Below are 17,525 nucleotides of genomic sequence, written 5' to 3'. Positions count from 1 at the left end.
GGATGAGAACAGGCAGGAAGGCTCAGACTAGAGGCGATGTGGTACCATGGGGTAGCCAGAGGTCACCGAGCTTGTGCTGGAGGGGGTGGGGTAGGACCATCAGAGTGATGTTCCATGGAACTGGCACTGTCCTTTCATCCCACACGGACTTCCAGAACAGCTGGACCCCATTCCAGGCCCCAACTTAGCTGATTTCTGCTGCTTTGTTTGGAGGACCTCGTAGATACCTGGAAAACAGAAAGGTCCTCTGGGTCTAGAAGCAGCATGGCAGGGAACTGGGCCTGGGTGATTGGCATCACTGTGTGACTCAGGTCAGGTTGCTCACCCTCTCTGGTCTCCACATGATCCTGAGGTTTGTGGGGAGGTTCAGTGTGTAGGGTGGAATGCTGACCTTCAGCAGCAGAAGGGGCATTGGATCGACATGCCCTCAACCTCAGGTGAAAGCTCCACAACCTCAGCTGAGTTCTAGCTTTCTAACCCCTGCCCATAACTATCTCCCAACCCAATGGACCCTGCTCTCCTTCCTGGCTCCCAGGATGGGGTTCCCTACCCATGCTTCAAGATGGCACCTACAGCTCAGCCCACTTGGAGTGAGCCCACAGAGCCACACCCTCTGCCATCACTCTCATACTCCCCCAGCTGCTGGCGGGAGGACTCAGGCTTTGGCTCCAGATCCCTCTTGCCCCCACACACTCCCAGGCCTGGAGCTGGCTGCCTTCTTTGAGCTGAGTCATGACATCCTGGCCAGGGCCACTCCCCAGCACCCTACCCCCATCCCAGCATTTCAACTCAGCACGGCTACTTCCAGAGCAGGGTCCTGAGAGTCACCCGTGTCAGCCCCAGCAGTGTTCTCAGGACAGCCCTGCCCACCCCATGTACAGATGGGGAAACTGAGGCTCAGAGAGGCGCAGGACTGTACAAGCAGGTGACAGAGCTGGGCTAGGACCCATATCCCCTCCTCTCAGCCGGGGATCTGCCCCTGAAGTTTGTGTCTGGGGCTGTGAAGTGTCCGTGGTGTAGGAGGGAGGACCAGAACACCAGGCAGGAGACTGGAGTCTGCATCCCACTTCTGACAGCAACTTAGCAAGTCGCCTCCTCTGAGTCTGTTTCTAATCCCTGTCTGACTGGGACAAGGCCGGGAAAGTGATATAAAGGTCTGTGTGTGGTGGGCGGGGGCAGTATCCTGTCGGGAGGGAGTGGACAGCAACTGTTGTTCAAACCCTGGGCCTTGAACCACCAGCCTCACATCAAAACCAGGGCTGGAGGCAGGGGCTGCCCAGGCAGATGAACTACAGCACCCCACTAGCCCCCTGAACCCAGCCTGCTAGGTCAAAACCCTGACACTGGTCCCTGTCCTTCTCCAAGCCTCAGTTTTCCCGTCTGCACAGTGGTGCACAGGAAGAGGGTTGGATCAGATAGATGGTCCCTGAGGGCCTCAGAGCTCTGACATTCCAAGACTCTAACCCCGTGACCCCAAGGCCAGGCCTCCCCCTCCCTCTGGCATCTTGTTTATTCAGAGCATCCCTGGCCCGAGACTGCGGGCCTCAAGCACCTCTCCTCTGTGAAGCAGGGCTTCCTCCCATCCCCACCTCACTGCTATTTCTGCCCAGCCTGATCCTTGCCTCCAGACTGAGTGTCCCCCTGCCCCCTCAGGTACCCACATCCCCTCCAAATCCTAAAACCAGCTCAGGGCCAGCTCCTACTCCTTCTGTTCTGCCTCATTCTCATCTCAGAAAAAGATATTGTGCCTCCAGCACAGACACATTCCTGCCCCCTAAGTACTCCAAGCCAGAAATAGGAGTGGGGCTCATTTAGGACACCTCTTTCTCCAGCCCCTCTACATCCAGTCACCACGTCCTGTCATTCTGGGCTGGCTAAATCTCAGTCCTGTCTGTTTCCACCAGTCCCCACTGACGTTGGAACAGCCAAGCCCAGTAAACACAGTAGTGGTGGCAGAGCCATCTACCTCGGCTCAGTCTCTGCTCTGTGCTCTTAGGCAAGTAAATAAGCACTCCCTGCCTCAGTTTCCCCATCTAAAATAGGGTGATCCTTGTATCTATCTACCTCATAGTGTTGTCTGAGGAGCAAGTGAGTCAGTCTATGTCAAGTGCTCAGGATAGTACCTGGCACAGTAAGTGCACAGCACACGCTGACTTTGTGTCTTCTCTGTGCCCACGTGTGCATGTGTGTTCAGGTGAGTTTGGGGTCCCATGGGCACATGCTCTATGCGTGTTGTATGTGCATAGCTTTGCTTGTGCTAAGTACACGTGTGATTTAACCTGCATGTGTGCACCTCACATGGGCATGTGGGAGAGCCCCGAGGTGGTGCTGCAGGCGTGGTGGAGCTGCATGCATGCACGTGTGGGCTTGCGCATGTCTGATGCCGGCGTGCGGGCTGGGCACACACAGGGCCCGCTGCCCTGTATTTCAGAGCAGTGTGTGAGCGAGCGCGTAGGCAGGAGCCTGTGCTGTGTGCACGTGCTCTCCGTGTGAGCCTCCCCCACTGGCAGCAGTGCAGGCCCCCCTCCCCAGCCTGCCTGTGTCGTGGGAGCCTTGGGACCCCGAGGGAGGGAAGCTGCTGCTAGCGGATGTGGCCAAGATGGACTGGATTTATTTAGATTAAGGCGGTGGGAAAGGAGTGGAGGCTTGTATGAGCAGGGCTGAGGCTCTGAGGAGGAATCCTCAAGCACACTTGTTCCTCTGGACTTGAGGTCATACCCTGGACTGAGGGGGTACCTCTGACTCACTGTGAGGAGCTGGGCAATTATCCCATCTGTGGATCTCTGTACCCCCAACCGAGCCAAAATAGGAAGACTCATGAGAACGTCCCACACAGCACTCGCCTCACAAACAAAGGGGAGATCTCTGAGGGTCCCCTCCCTCTCTGTGCTCCAAGGGCCTTCTGAGGCAGGAGAGTGTGGTAGGAAGGGGATTCCTCCTCCCTATGACATCCACTTTGTCCCAGGTGGCTCCTCCCTGGAAAGCAGTCTTGCCCCTGAAGAAGAGAAGTGGTCACAGGCAAGCCCCTTTCCCCTATTTTAGCCACCTGGGCCTTTCTGGGGTTGGCTGCAAATATACAACCTCTGGGAAGCACAGAAGTCTGTAGGCATTGGGTAGACAACTGGAGGTGTCAAGGAGTCATCCAAGATGGCCCAGGAGGTTGGGTCCCAGTCCCCATTCTGGTTCTTCCCAATCCACCAGCTTGTTGCCCATGCCACACTTCCACTGTCACCTCCAGAGGGCCATATTACCTGTTTATTTGTCTGGAAGTCACCTGAAAAACAGAAGCCCAGAGAGGGAAAGAATTTGTCAAAGTACACACAGCAAATCTGGGACCAAATGGTTAGGGAAGTGAATCCATGGAATGAAAATGGGTTATGGATGCTCATTTTGCTCCAGCCTCAGGAATGTTGCCTTTCCTCTCATCAACAACCCCATGTCCCCAGGCCACCCCGGCAAGAATAATAGTGACTAGAACCTTCTCTCTGGCAGTGTTAGAGCAAGGCTGGCTCTCTGAGATGATCCATCCAAACCTCTCCCTGTATGGAAGGGGAAACTGACTCCCAGAGAGGGCTGGAGGCTCAGTCTCATGGTAGGTCTGAAGTCCCATGTGAAATGCTCATTTCATGGAGGGAGAAGCCAGTTCAAGATCCCTGGTTATCTATACTCTCCCTAAGGTGTCTCCACTTTCCCTGAGCTCCTTTGCCTATCCCATCCTCTCTCTGCAGCCTGATTCTGCCTTTTTGATGTGACTGGGCCATGACAGTCTGTCTGTAGGTCTCTGCTGCCTGTTCAAGAAGGCCCCTCCCAGCTCAGAGCCTCAGGGACTCTAATCCCCCTGAGCCCCAGGTCTAGCAGAGAGGAGCCAGGGTCGAGGGCTGCTCACCCAGGGGCCTAGTACACAGCCTTCCAGAGCCAGGCCAGTCCTAGTTGTCATGACCTCCCATCTCCAGGCCAGCCGACCAAATTCCTCCTTTAGAATAATAAACAGTGTGGCCAGCCAGAGAGGTGGGGAGGGGATGGGCAAGGAGGCTGAAATGACCCCTTCCCCCAGCCTCCACTGCTAATGATTTTCTTTGGCTGAGATCTCTAGCAGGAAGGGGGGATCCAGAGAGGCACCCACTAAGGGGCAGATAGGCCTCTGTGGGGGCTGCTGGCTCCACTGTGGCGCTGCTTCGTCCTGCCGGAAGAGGTCTGGCAACCAGCTGGAGGGCTGCGGCAGGAGGGGTGGGCGGGGGGCGCTGGGGATGCGGCCTCAGCATGGCTGGGCTTTGAGTCTAAGGCATTTGGCAGAGGGGAGGGGGCTCTCAGGAAGGCTGGTCTGAAGAGGAGAGCAGATTTATTCAGGGAGTTCTTAGGGTGCTGAGCAGACAGCTGAGACCAGTGGTCCCCAGTCCAGGCCCTTGCCTGTGTCTCATGCTGAATGTGTAAACACAGCCCTGCAAGTGAGCCACTTGCCATCGTCCTGTGTTTTGAGAGCTGGAGACAGAGGCCAGTGAAATGTGATGGTGCAGGAGGTAGCCCTGCTGGAGCTTAGACTCACATCCTAGCCCTGGATTGCAAACTAAAAGGGATGAGATGAGGGTGGAGTGGAGCAATCTGGCATGGGCTTAGGAGTCAGGCCAGGCTGGGCAGCCACTCAGGGAAGGCACCAGGCTTTCTTGTCTCCTTATCACCTGGTCTCTCCCACATTTCTTGCCCTAGGACCCCCACCCACTTCTGGCCTCCTTCCTGTTGATACTGCGGTCAGAACTTTGCAAACCTGGGTATTGCTGGTTATTTTGGATCCTCGGATGGGGCTGCCAAGGGCAGGGAGAGGGTGAAGACCCATATAGTCCGATCTGTCTCCCTCTGTGTCCCTGCTTCTCTTTCTGCCTCCATCACTGGGTGATTCCTGTCTGTATCTCTGAGTCTTTGTCTTTCTACCCCTATCGTTCCGGTCACTTTGTCTCCCTCCAGAACAAGCTCTGCCATGTAACCCTGGGTAAACTTCTTCCCCTCTTAAAGCCTCATTCTCCCCATCTGGATACTGAAGGTGGGGGTGAGGGGCTTGGATTCAGTAGTTTGCAAGGATGCTGTGCTGTGTGGTGAGGCCTCCTCTGGGTCCAGCCCCTGGCCCCTCGCCCTGGGCCTCCCTGTGCAGCCTGGGGCTGAGTTAAGGGGGCCAGGCGTGGGGGGTGCCCCCCACATTCCACAGCCCCACTCCCCCGCTTCCCTTCCCATAGCCGCCTCCATTTCCTGTTGTGCTTGTGGAACTGTGGGAGTTCTCTGGGTTCTGGCTCACCCCCTCCCTCTCCCTCAGGCCTTTCATCACACTTTCCTAAATATTTGTCCTGGCAGATAAGAGCCTGGTATTGGAACTGTCACCCGGAGGATAGGCTGTTAGAGCCGGTGGGCCCCTGAACACCATCCAGGCCAAGACCCCACCCCCACCATACGTACCCAAGGAGAAGCGGGGGGTTCAGTCAAGACCATCAAAGAAGTAGAGGCAGAGTCAAAGCAAGGTCCAGGCACCCCGAGACTTGGCCCAATTCAGGGGAAGGAGCCCCTTGGGCATGAGTGCCCTCTTGGTGTGGAGTATGGGTAGTCTTTGACTTTAGCCTAATGGATCCAGGGGCTGGGTGGCTCAAGCTGGGGCTTACTCTACAGGACCCAGGGCAAAGATGGGCTGTGGCACTGCCTCTGGCTACTCTGAGCCCTGACTCCTGTTTACCTTTGCAGGATACCATGTGGCTTCCGAGCGCCATGCAAGCTGTTGTCCTCAAAGGTAGGTAGGCTTGGGCAGGGATAGGGGGCCCTGGGGAACCTCTAGGTAGGACTCTGAAGCTGGCAGGGTGGCTTATGCTAGCACCAGGACCTGGGAGCCCAGGGGCGCTGCTCTGCTCTTGAGCTTCAGTTCCCTGCCTTTCTACTGGGTCTCAGTGGAGGCCTCCTTCCACTGTCCACCCCTCAGCTCAGAAACTTCAGTGGACCTCTGCCTGTCCAGAGCCATCAGCTCAAATTCTTGGTTTGGCCCTCCATACTCTATGTCCCCTCACCAACTGTCCCCACCCTCTTCCCTAACAGTCACTCTGGTCTCCCATCTCTTATCAGCACTTACTGATATCAGTCTGGCCTGTCTGGTTCTGGTGAGGGACTCCCCTCCTATTCACGGACCCCTCATTGGCTGTGAGCTCCCAAGTCTGGGTGGGCTTTTTTCAAGCAATCAATGCTGACTAGGCAATCAGTGGCCAGCCAAAGGTTCACCCAAGGATGACTGACCCACTGGCTGAGCACCCATCCATCTAAATGGGTGCTTATTTTCACCTCCAGGGTTTTCAGCTGCTGAGGCTGGGCACAAGGCCTACAGCATCCTTCCCCAGGGCATCAGCAAGCAGAGGGAAAACCAATCACTCGACATCCCCAGCACCCTTCAGCCTCCAGGGGCCTCAGTCTCTTTCCTGACCTGATCTGCCCCACTCTGGACTATGTTGGCCAACACCTCCCCAAGCAGGGCCATCTCTGGGCTTTGGGTACAACCTGGGCAACTGGGGCAGCTGCAGGGAAGAGGCTCAGAAAGTGACCTGGGAAGTAATGCAGGAACTGGGGGCCTGGGAATTGCTTCCCAAGGATTTCCTGATGTCTTTGAGAGAACATGCCTGCAGCCTGAATGCCACACTGCAGAAGGACTGCAAGGCTGGGGGTCTCTAGGCACTGAGAGCGGGAGGCCAGGAGTCCCTGGGGACTAGACCCTGGGCAAACAGGTCTCAGAGCCATGGCTTCCAGTCTCTGTTTTCTGTGGATTAGGGAGGTGTGTTCCTCAGGGTCAGCTATGGAAAGAGGTGCTATTGCTCTTGTGCCCTGACGTCTGATGCCTCCTCTCCCAAAGGCCGGGTGCTATTGCTGCCCCTGCTGTTTCTGCTGGGACCACAGGCCTCCTGGGGCCTGGCCATCATACCCCCGGGGCCAGAACTTGTCCTCAACCTCTCCAGCACCTTTGTTCTGACCTGCTCGGGCCCAGCTCCAGTGGTGTGGGAACGGATGTCCCAGAAACCCCCACAGGAAATGACCGAGACCCAGGATGGCACATTCTCCAGCGTGCTGACACTGGTCAACGTCACTGGACTAGACACAGGAGAATACTTCTGTGGCTACAAACGCTCCCATGGGCTGGAGGCCAGTGAGCGAAAACGGCTCTACATCTTTGTACCAGGTGAGGACCCCTGGCCAGTGCACTTCTCCTCTCCTGCCCTTCTCAGCTGCAGGCATCTGGGGGAAGCTCAGAGAGAGCTTTACTGAGATGGTGAAACATAGCCATCTCAGAAATGCAGATGAATCAGGGAATCCAGCCTGGCTCAGTCCAGGAGTATGTCCACTCCCACCCCTGGGTCTAGATATTCGTCTGCTGTCTGCCAGCCCACCCCATTCCTGGTTCCCAAGGATGCTGCATTCTCTGCTGGTTCCAATATGCACCCCCTTGGCCTCCACATCCCATCTTCCCATTTTCCAAGCTCCAGGTACCAGCTGTCCTTTAGCTTGTGACTTATCTTCTTTCTCAGGCTGATGCTGTCCATATCAAATGCTAAAGCTAGAAGGGACCCTGAGAGCATGCTTCTTCTGTAGAAGGTAGACTGAGGGGCAGAGAGGGAAGAGACTTGTTCAAGGTGACAGAGCAAATCAGGGAAGAGCCAGAAACCCAGCTCCTCTGACTCACATTCTTGGCCCTGCCTCTGGCAGATCCTTCTGTGGGCTTCCTCCCTGTCGACCCTGAGGAGCTATTCATCTTTCTCACGGAAATAACTGAGACCACAATTCCATGCCGAGTGACGGATCCGAGGCTGGTGGTGATGCTGCACGAGAAGAAGGTGGATGTCCCCCTGCCCATAGCCTATGACCCTCAGCGTGGCTTCTCTGGTACCTTTGAGGACAAGACCTACATCTGCAAAACCACCATCGGGGACAGGGAGGTGGATTCCGATGCCTACCATGTCTACAGCCTCCAGGGTGAGCCCCCTTTCTGGCCTGGTGCTCAGCCGAGGCAAGTATGACCCTCCACAGAGGGAAAGACCTTTTCAGATTATCAAGTGTGCAATTCCATTTTCACTGGATTCTCACTACAGCTATGGAAGGCAGGTGTGTTTCCCTATTTTACAGATGAGAAAACTGAGGCTCAGAAAGAGGATGAAGTATGCCGAAGGTCATGGGAAGCATTAGTGGTGGAGCTGGGCTGTATATACTGTGGTAGGCAAAGGCACAGGCTTTCAGCCAGTGGGATTTGAATCCCAGCTCTGCCACTTCCCATCTGAGTGACTTTGCACAAGACAAATAATCTCTCAGAGTCTGCTTCTTCCTCTGTAAAATAGGGATAATATAGACCATTTATCTAGGGGGATTATTATGAAGATTAAATAAAAGATGGCGAGTACCTGGTTGTGCTCAATAAGTTTCTTTTGTACTTAGGTGCCCAGAGAGTACTTTGATTTCAAAACATTCTAGAATGCCAGTTTCATGAGGACAGGAATTTTGCCTGTTGTATTTCCTGCTAAAGCCCTAGTGCCTAGAATAGTACTTGGCATATAGTAGGTATTTAATAAATATTTGTCAAAACAATGAATCTTCCACACACCAGTCATGCCCTCCTTCTGTGGACCCTGACCCCATCCCTAAGCTGATGTTGGTGGTGACTTCTTCAGCCCTAAGCCAATCTCTTTCCACCAGTGTCATCCATCAATGTCTCAGTGAATGCAGTGCAGACTGTGGTCCGCCAAGGGGAGAATATCACCATCATGTGCATTGTGACCGGGAATGAGGTGGTCAACTTCGAGTGGACATACCCACGCATGGAGGTAATGCCAGGCCACAGGTTAGAGGAAGGGTCAGGCAGGGATGGATATTTCAGCTTATAGCCTGACTTCCTGGACCTTTTCTAATGTGGGGGGCTTGCCCCAACTGTCTCTACAGAGTGGGCGCCTGGTGGAGCCAGTGACTGACTTCCTCTTTGAAATGCCCCACATACGTTCTATCCTGCACATCCCCAGTGCTGAGCTAGGAGACTCAGGGACCTACATCTGCAATGTATCAGAAAGCGTGAGCGACCATCGTGATGAAAAGGCTATCAATGTCACCGTGGTCGGTGAGTGCCTTGAGCTTAGCCCCAGCCTTCATTCTGAACTGGACCCAGACCTTGTCACAGCCCTGGGGTACTGTCAGCCATGTTCTAATCCAGCTCAAGCCTCAGTGCCAACCAAAGCCCCATTTCCAGGATCAACCCAACCAAAGCACAGTATCAGCTCCAAATCCAGTCCTAATCCCAACCTAGACTTCCCAGCTAGCCAGAACCCTAGCATCAACCCGATTTCTAAATCCCTACTGCCATTCCAGCCCCAGGCCGCCCCATCCCCAAATTGAAGCAGGCTATAACTCATCTCAGCCACAATCATGAGACAGAACACACCTAAAGAGCACTGCAACTGTAGTCCCAATCTTGAACCCTGCCCCCAAACCAATATCAGACTCAAATTTGGTTCCTGCTGCAGTCCATCCCAGTCCCAACCTAAATCCCCAGGCTCAGGTTCAGTTCCTAAAGCCTGAAGCCCGCCTCCAGTATGCTGGGCTCCTTGGGTGTACAGCTGATGCCCCGCCCCAGGAGCCCCGCCCCAAGGAGGTGCTGCCCCATTGGCTCAGGGCACAGCCCCACCCCAGACGGCTGCCCCTTGCAGAGAACGGCTATGTGCGCCTGCTGGGACAGCTGGACCCTGTACAATTCGCCGAGCTCCACCGCAGCCGGACACTGCAGGTGGTGTTTGAGGCCTACCCGCCACCCACTGTCATGTGGTTCAAAGACAACCGAACCCTGGGTGACTCCAGCGCCGGCGAGATCGTGCTGTCCACACGCAATGTGTCTGAGACTCGGTGAGCAGCCACCTGTCCACTCTATTATAGCTATTGTTCTCTGCAGCCGCCAGGCAGCCCACAGCCTTAAGACCTATCGAGGCCCATCTTTCCTGAGAACCTACTACGTGACAGGCACCCTGCCAGGCCACGTTGCCAGGCACTGGGGGCACTGCCTAGAATAGAACCAGACAGTTCCATCCTTCCTAGAGTTTCCTCTCTAGAAGGGAAAACAGATGCTGGTCAGATGACCACCCAGATGTTTAGTTGTCCTTGTGATGGGTGGAGCCAGCAGGAAGCAGCCCTGGAGAAAAAGACAGGATGGCTAGGGAAGAGGGCCAGGCAGGCCACTGCCACCTATGCAAGAATGTGGCCCTGAGGCCGACCTGAGGTGCTGTATGTTAGAATAAGGCAGTTCAGGCCTTTCTGAAAGGGATGAAATGCGGAGGAACAGACATAGTGCTTCCCCTTCACCATGCCCTCCACCCCAATCCTCCTAACCCTCCCTCTTGGCTCACTGGAGCTGCCTATGGGTGGGGATCCAAAAGTCCTGGCACGGCTACTGACAGCCATGTGACCTTGGCAATCCCCTTCTACTCCCTGGGCCTTGTTTTTCTTATCTTTACAAGAAAGGTGGGGGCTTGTAAGAGTTCTCCCAGCTCTGACAGCTGGTCCCCTGGCCTGTCCTCCTCAGGTATGTGTCAGAGCTGACACTGGTGCGGGTGAAGGTGGCTGAGGCTGGCTACTACACCATGCGGGCCTTCCATGAGGATGCTGAAGCCCAGCTCTCCTTCCAGCTGCAGGTCAATGGTGAGGAGCCTTCCCCCTGCTTTCCTTCCCCTGACCCTCCCACCTCTATTCTCTCTCCATTCCTACACTGGCCATCCACCCAGAGGAGGAGCAGAAGAGGGAGTCCAGGACTCAGAGGGCTGGATTCTAGACCAGGCTCCAACACTGACCACTGCTGTATGCACATCCCCTCTTTGGGCTTCAGTTTCCCCAGCTTTAAAAGAAAGTCATTGCACTAGACTGGTGTTTGCAAAACCCCAGGCATTCATGTCCCAGTGCCATGATGTTTCCTTCTCACACACCACTTACACTATACTACTAATTAGATATTTATTGAGCAGCTACACTATGCCAGTCCATTCAAGGTTCTTGAGGCCCTGCCATTGTATAGCTTGCATCTTAGTGGGAGGAAGAAAAACATTCAGTAGTGGGGGAAAAACCCAGCAAGCCAGGTGCAAACAAGTGCTGTGAAAGAAAACAATAAAAGCTAGGTAAGGAGGATAGAGAGTCCTGCAGACTAGGGAGTGAGGAAAGCTACAGTTTCAATAGCATAATCAGGGTTGACTGCATGGAAATGACATTTGTGTGAAGACTTGGAGAAGGTGAGGGCATTAGCCAAGTGGCTATTTGGGAAAAGGGCACACCAGGCAGTATGAAGGCAACATTGAAAGGCTTGTGTGGCCAGAATAGAGTGAGAGATAAGCGGTGCAGATGAGGTCAGAGATGACCTTGAACGGTGGGAGATGAGATCAGAGCTGAGGTTGGCAGTTGGGGGCCCATGGGAGGATAGATAGTCTAGGCCCTCATGGACTACACTATGGAGTTTGGCTTTTACTGTGACTGAAATGAAAAGCCACTGCAGGGTTTTGAGCAGAGAAATGACACGATAATGACTTAATGTTTTGTGGACTAACTTCCTAAAAATAAATTTATTTTGACTGAAAATTGAACCTCTCCATTGTAGATGGAAAATCAGCATCACATGTCATAAATATAAAGCAACCACTAAAATAAACTCTGAGAAAACAACAACAAAAAAATGCTATTAAATCTTGGCTCCATGTTCTTGCTGGTCCAGGACTCTGATCCGAGGCTTGCCCTCTCTTTGTTAAAAGGGAAGATTAGAAAATCTTAGATGTTAAAGACAGACTAGCACCCTACAGGCATTGCCTTTGAAGTACCCAGAAGGGGAATCTGTCAGTTTTCACACGGTGAGTCCTGGTATTTAATGCTCACCTGCAGTCTGCAGTTCCCCTCCCCCTCCCCCAGGGGAGACTCTGGAACAAGCCTTCCCTGAGGGCCTTGCTCACTGACTGTCTATTCTGACCTCTCCACCTCTGTGCCTGCTCCCTTTACACGCAGTGCCTGTCCGTGTGCTGGAGCTGAGCGAGAGCCACCCTGCCAATGGGGAGCAGACAGTTCGTTGTCGCGGCCGGGGCATGCCCCAGCCACACCTCACCTGGTCTACCTGCAGTGACCTCAAAAGGTGAGCAGACCCCCAAGCCTCCGTTTCCCAAGGTACCCACAGCTAACTAGATGGACTCAGTGAAAGTCATCTAGTCTGGAACCTTCCTCTGGGAACACTGTTCCAGGCTAGAGCCATAGTCTAGAAGACGTGGCTTCTTGGAGATGCTCTGCATGACCTAAACTGTCGCTTTTCCTTACCTTGACCCTGAGGGTCAAACGAAGGGAGCGGATTTTGCAATCCGGGGTTCCCAATTCTAGGGTAGGAGCGCCCCTGCTGGTCAGTCGAGAGATCACATGAGGAACCCACTAAGGAGCAGGCAGTGGGAAAAAGAACTAGACAGGCCCGGCTTCCTTCCAGCACCACACAGTGGCGCTGCCTGCTTATGGCCTCAGTTTTCTCCCCGCATAGGGTGGGAAGGGACTGGAAGTCGACCTGGCCGGTTCTCGGCAGGTGTCCGCGGGAGCTGCCGCCCACGCCGCTGGGGAACAGTTCCGAGGAGGAGAGCCAGCTAGAGACGAATGTGACGTACTGGGCGGAGGAGCAGGAGTTCGAGGTGGTGAGCACACTGCGCCTGCGCCATGTGGATCAGCCGCTGTCCGTGCGCTGCACGCTGCACAACCTGCTGGGCTACGACGTGCAGGAGGTCACCGTGGTGCCACATTGTGAGTCCTCTGTCCTCTGTGGCCCCTTGACGACCCCTCACCTCCACTTCCACCCTGCTATACTTGGGTCTGTGTCTGTATGCCCATGGCAGGCCAGAGTTGGCAGGGTCAGAGCACTCAGGAGCGCTGCGAGTGTATGTTCCTATGCGCTTACACAACAGCACAATATTGGCACACGTGTGTACATCCACGAGTGTACGTGTGTAAACCATGACTACGAACAACTGTATCTCCTTATGTATGTACATTGTATATATGTGTACTTGAGCATGCCTGATCCATGGACACGGGTGTAAACCCTCCAGGTGTAGATTTGTAAAGCAGGTAGTGAAGAATGTCTCATCCTCACATACATGCATAAAGCTTGAGCATGTGTCTGTAAGCATGCACACAAGCATATTTGTGGGTGTAAACCCAGTAAGTATATGTTTGTAAACCACATACATGAGCATCCCAATCCCTGGGCAGATATGTAAACCCACAAGTGTATGTCTGTAGGTGTGTATATGTGGTACACAATCCCCATATAAGTGGCAAACAGTGCATGTACAACCCCTGTGCAGCGTGCACATATGGCATAATGCATGTCTGTAAGCATGGAGATGCAGCACACCTTTCAGTGAAAGTGTGCAACCCAATCCCCCACATATATGCTTGCTGTGCCTTGCATGTCTGGTAGTAGGTACACATCCATGCATAATTCTCACCCATGTGAACAGTCACTATGGTGCCCAGATGCTTTTGCTACCTGCCAGTCCCAGTGCGTACATGGACCTGTATGCATAAACTTCATTTATGCACCCGTTTCCTCATCCAGTAAATAGTCACAGGGTCTCAGCTTCTCTCTGGAGAAAGCCCAGCCCTGCCTGTCCTCCTAGTGCCCATGGTCCAGAAAGAATGCAGACAAGGAACTAGGCAGCCTCACTGTGAGGGTCAGCTTCTGGGGGGAAAGCCTGGAGGGAGAAGGAGCTCCATCCCCATCTATGGGATTCAGAAAAGTATCCTGGTGAAATGAAGCTTTAGGCCAATAACTGAAAGATAATTAGGAGTTAGCCTAGTGAGGAATGGTGCTCCAGTCAGAGGGAATAGCCTGTTTAAAAGCCCAGAGGCAAAGTGAATTCAGAGCAATTAAAGAAATCAACGTGGTTGGAGAACAGAGTTAGTGTGTATTTAGGGGTTGGGGGAGGAGGTAAAGGGGAGGGGACTACAAGAGAAGCCAGAAGCCAGTGTGAGCAGAGCTATGAAGGTTGTACAAGGTGTTTTGGACATACTTACGCCGGCACTTAGGTAGGTATTTGGGCTTGTATAAGCAGATACTTCTTTACACAGACCTGCCTTCCCCTGCCCTGTGGTGGGATGGGTGGAGGTTTTAATGCCTTACCTCATCCATACTCCTACACACACATTCATATTCCTGAGCAAGTGGGCACCTACTGACCAACTCTGAGCAAGGCAGAAGTAAAGCTTTTGTGTGCCATCTGAGGGGGAAACTGTCATGGCTGGGTGAAGTCCTCTCTTTCTGCTCAAAGATAGCTCCCTAGAAGATGTAGGCTCCCTAGAGCTCTCTAGGGAGCAGAAAAGGGCCTGTGGGGGACAGGGGAGGAGGGAGGGAGTTCCCAAGGAACTTCATGGGTGGCCAGAGGGGCAGGACAAGGGTGATGAGGGTCTGGCTGAATGAGGAGGGAGTGGGAAGAAGTGGGTATGTGCAGCAAAGAGGCTGAGGCTTTGAGGGTAGAGGAGACTCAGAGCTTGGGGGGCCCAGAGTTGGCCCTGTATGGTTACCTGTTGCCTGGCCCCTTCCTCAGTCTGCTTTACGATTGCCATCACTGTGGGTGGGGGTGGAGGAGGGGAAACAGGCTCCTTTCTGGAGTCTGTATGCCTCGGGCTATGGGAGTTCAGTTATTGTATCCATTGGTGTCTGTCCTAGCTGTGACAAGCCCCATGAGGGCCTAGATTCAGAAGAAAGGTGAACCACAGCCCTGCTCTCAGGAGCTTGTATTCAATCTGGACCTGTGGCAGACAGGCCAGACTGATCCTGGAAAGAGCTGAGGGGATATGGAGGCCAGTGGTGATCCAGGGGGAGTTACTGTAGGGCAGGGAATATTTAGGGTGAGGCTGGAGGTGTGGCCCAGAAGGGAAAGGCTAAAGGTCTGACATCATAGGCCAAAGCGGGGATGGGGCTGGTTCCATTCTGGGCAGGACGGGCAGAGAGGTTTTTGTGGTACCAGAGGTAGAGTGCAGGGAGGGGAGCTGCCAAATGTCCTGTTTGTTCATAAGCATCTCTCATCTCTGCGTCCAGCCCTGCCCTTCAAGGTGGTGGTGATCTCGGCCATCCTGGCCTTGGTGGTCCTCACGATCATCTCCCTCATTATCCTCATCATGCTCTGGCAGAAGGTAAGCCCCGCCTTTGCCTAATGGGTTCAGAGTGGCACACCATTTTTTCGCATGGACCTCTGCCATCCTCTAGTGCTGCAGGATCTGGCCATGTCTGGGGCCCAGCATGGAGCTCAGGTGATAAAATGACGTAAAGTGATGCGGGGTGTCTGAGCTACCTCCAACCCCAGCTGCCTAGAGTCACACGGGCCTGGTCCAGACCATCTGGAGTGCTCTGACTCTGCAGTGCACCCCACTCCCCACCCAGCATCTTGCTCAGGCATCAGGTCTGTCCAGCCTAGCCACAGGGCCCGAGACCTTCAAAGTGGACTGCCTGGGTTCCAGCATTCTTCCAACTGTCACCCACACTCCTAGGATTCTACTGAAAGGCATTCTAATCCCGCTAATCTGTCATTTCGATGGTCTGTACTGTGGTTTCCCCATTCCATGATTCTTCCATAGGATTGCTGCACTCGATTCTGTCATTCTAAGATTCCAATCCTGTGATTCCAGCATCCTGTGATTTCAACATTCTAAGGTTATATCTTTCTGAGATTCCCACTGTGACTGACCCGGCATGGGGAGGGGCCATCCACATCCAGTAGAGTGTCCCTACCTCGTGTCACTTTCCAAGGCTACGTGCTCCTCTACTCGCATCTGAGGAGCAACTGGGGTTTGGGGAGAAGCTGGTGAGGAGGTTCTGATGAGCCTGCTGCTCAGCTGTCAGCTGCTTCTCTGCCACCTCCTCCTTATATCTGTTCCCATGGAGCCCATAAAGGCCTTGGCTCTATTGATAACTTGCTGTATGACTTCAGATCTACTGTATGACTTCAGATAATCTTTTCTGGGCTTCAGTTTTTCTTGCCTCATCTGTTTCATAAGGAGCTGGACCTAGTGGTCCCCCTCTGATGATCCATCCCTGATCTTGATCCTGCAGAAGCCACGCTATGAAATCCGATGGAAAGTGATCGAATCTGTGAGCTCTGATGGCCATGAGTACATCTATGTGGACCCTATGCAGCTGCCCTACGACTCCACCTGGGAGCTGCCACGGGACCAGCTTGTGCTTGGTCAGTCCAAGGAGGCCTCAATTGGCAGTCTGGGGACTTGAGGCTGGTGGGAACACTGTCTGACATCTGGGCCCAGCCTTGCCATGATTGGCTTGAGACCTAGGGCTGATGTCTTGCCTTCTCTGGCCCTCAGGCCCTACCCTCTGTACAATGGGGGGGTAAGATGATCCCCTTGAGACCCTCTAGCCTTTATGTTCTATGATCCAGAGATGCTGTGAGATGAAACCCCTTTGTGGAGAGAGAGGAAGTATTAATGAGTGCGAGGCCTGTGCTTAGTGCAGCTGGAGAGGCTGAGAGGGTACGGAGAACCTGTGCTCCCCTCTGGGGGAGAGGTTTTCCAGGGACTAAAGAGGGACCAGAAAGTAGGCAGGACTTAGGTGAGACCAGGAAGGACTGCAAAGCACTGTGATTTTAGGAGCCTTCATGGGAGAAACACCTTAAGTCCAGGGTAGCTTGAGGGATGTCTAACCTGGCCTCAGAAAGCATACATGTTGAGATTCTTCGTGGGTCAGCAGCTGAGAGATTATCTCTTTCCTAGGACGCACCCTGGGCTCTGGGGCCTTTGGGCAGGTGGTGGAGGCCACGGCTCACGGCCTGAGCCATTCTCAGGCTACCATGAAAGTGGCTGTGAAGATGCTGAAATGTGAGTCCTGGGACCCCGCCTCTCTCTCCCCTCACCCCCACCTCCCCCGCACATTCAGGCACTCCCAGAGCAGGCCTTGTGCTGATTCTCTGGGCACAGAAGTACAGGCATACCACAGCCAGCAGCACTCCCGATTCTACTTTGGGAAAGAGGCTTCCTCACCCTGCCCCCTCCTCCAGGAGCCTCCCCACCCACCCTTTTTCCTTCCTCCTGCCTGTGGGTCCTCACCACCCTTGACCACCTGGGTCTAACAGCACAGACTGGGGCAGAGGAGCCAGAATAGGCTCCAGGGAGGCCTCCGTGACTGGGCCAGGCCTGAGGTCCTCTCTCTCCCTCAGCCACAGCCCGCAGCAGTGAGAAGCAAGCCCTCATGTCGGAGCTGAAGATCATGAGTCACCTTGGGCCCCACCTGAACGTCGTCAACCTGCTGGGCGCCTGCACTAAAGGAGGTACAACCCACTGCCAGAGGATTCTGGGAAGTGCCAGTGGCCAAGGCCTGGCCCCTCCCTGCCCCCTCCTCAGTCCAAGGACAACAGGACACTCTCACTGGAGGGTCCGTGCCTACCCAGTCCAGTGCCCTCACTTCACAGAGCCAGATGTGTGTCAGATTAGCAAGTCACAAAATCACATCACCTCCAAGACCAAAGCAC

The 17,525-nt window shown here is 54.1% G+C and overlaps 1 protein-coding gene across 3 annotated transcripts in view; it reads left to right on the top strand.

Moving 5' to 3' along the window:
* The window catches only part of PDGFRB (platelet derived growth factor receptor beta), a 37,728-nt gene that overhangs the window by 10,580 nt on the left and 9,623 nt on the right, over positions 1 to 17,525 (top strand). The window contains exons 2-14 of one of the 3 annotated variants that reach the window (XM_070374626.1): positions 5,722 to 5,767; positions 6,869 to 7,192; positions 7,717 to 7,983; positions 8,698 to 8,825; positions 8,941 to 9,112; positions 9,699 to 9,891; positions 10,565 to 10,680; positions 12,022 to 12,145; positions 12,536 to 12,789; positions 15,089 to 15,183; positions 16,100 to 16,232; positions 16,771 to 16,875; positions 17,214 to 17,324. In XM_070374626.1, the coding sequence (XP_070230727.1) occupies positions 5,728 to 5,767; positions 6,869 to 7,192; positions 7,717 to 7,983; positions 8,698 to 8,825; positions 8,941 to 9,112; positions 9,699 to 9,891; positions 10,565 to 10,680; positions 12,022 to 12,145; positions 12,536 to 12,789; positions 15,089 to 15,183; positions 16,100 to 16,232; positions 16,771 to 16,875; positions 17,214 to 17,324 (2,062 nt within the window). In that variant the 5' untranslated portion in view covers positions 5,722 to 5,727. Of the gene's footprint in view, positions 1 to 5,721; positions 5,768 to 6,868; positions 7,193 to 7,716; positions 8,018 to 8,697; positions 8,826 to 8,940; positions 9,113 to 9,698; positions 9,892 to 10,564; positions 10,681 to 12,021; positions 12,146 to 12,535; positions 12,790 to 15,088; positions 15,184 to 16,099; positions 16,233 to 16,770; positions 16,876 to 17,213; positions 17,325 to 17,525 lie in introns of those variants that run through there. The other 2 variants (XM_005901053.3, XM_070374627.1) reach the window with 2 other exon arrangements.

The sequence above is a fragment of the Bos mutus genome, chromosome 7 (genome assembly GCF_027580195.1).
Source record: "Bos mutus isolate GX-2022 chromosome 7, NWIPB_WYAK_1.1, whole genome shotgun sequence".
Classification (NCBI taxonomy): Eukaryota; Metazoa; Chordata; class Mammalia; order Artiodactyla; family Bovidae; genus Bos; species Bos mutus.
This window is presented reverse-complemented; position numbering and strand designations above follow the sequence as displayed.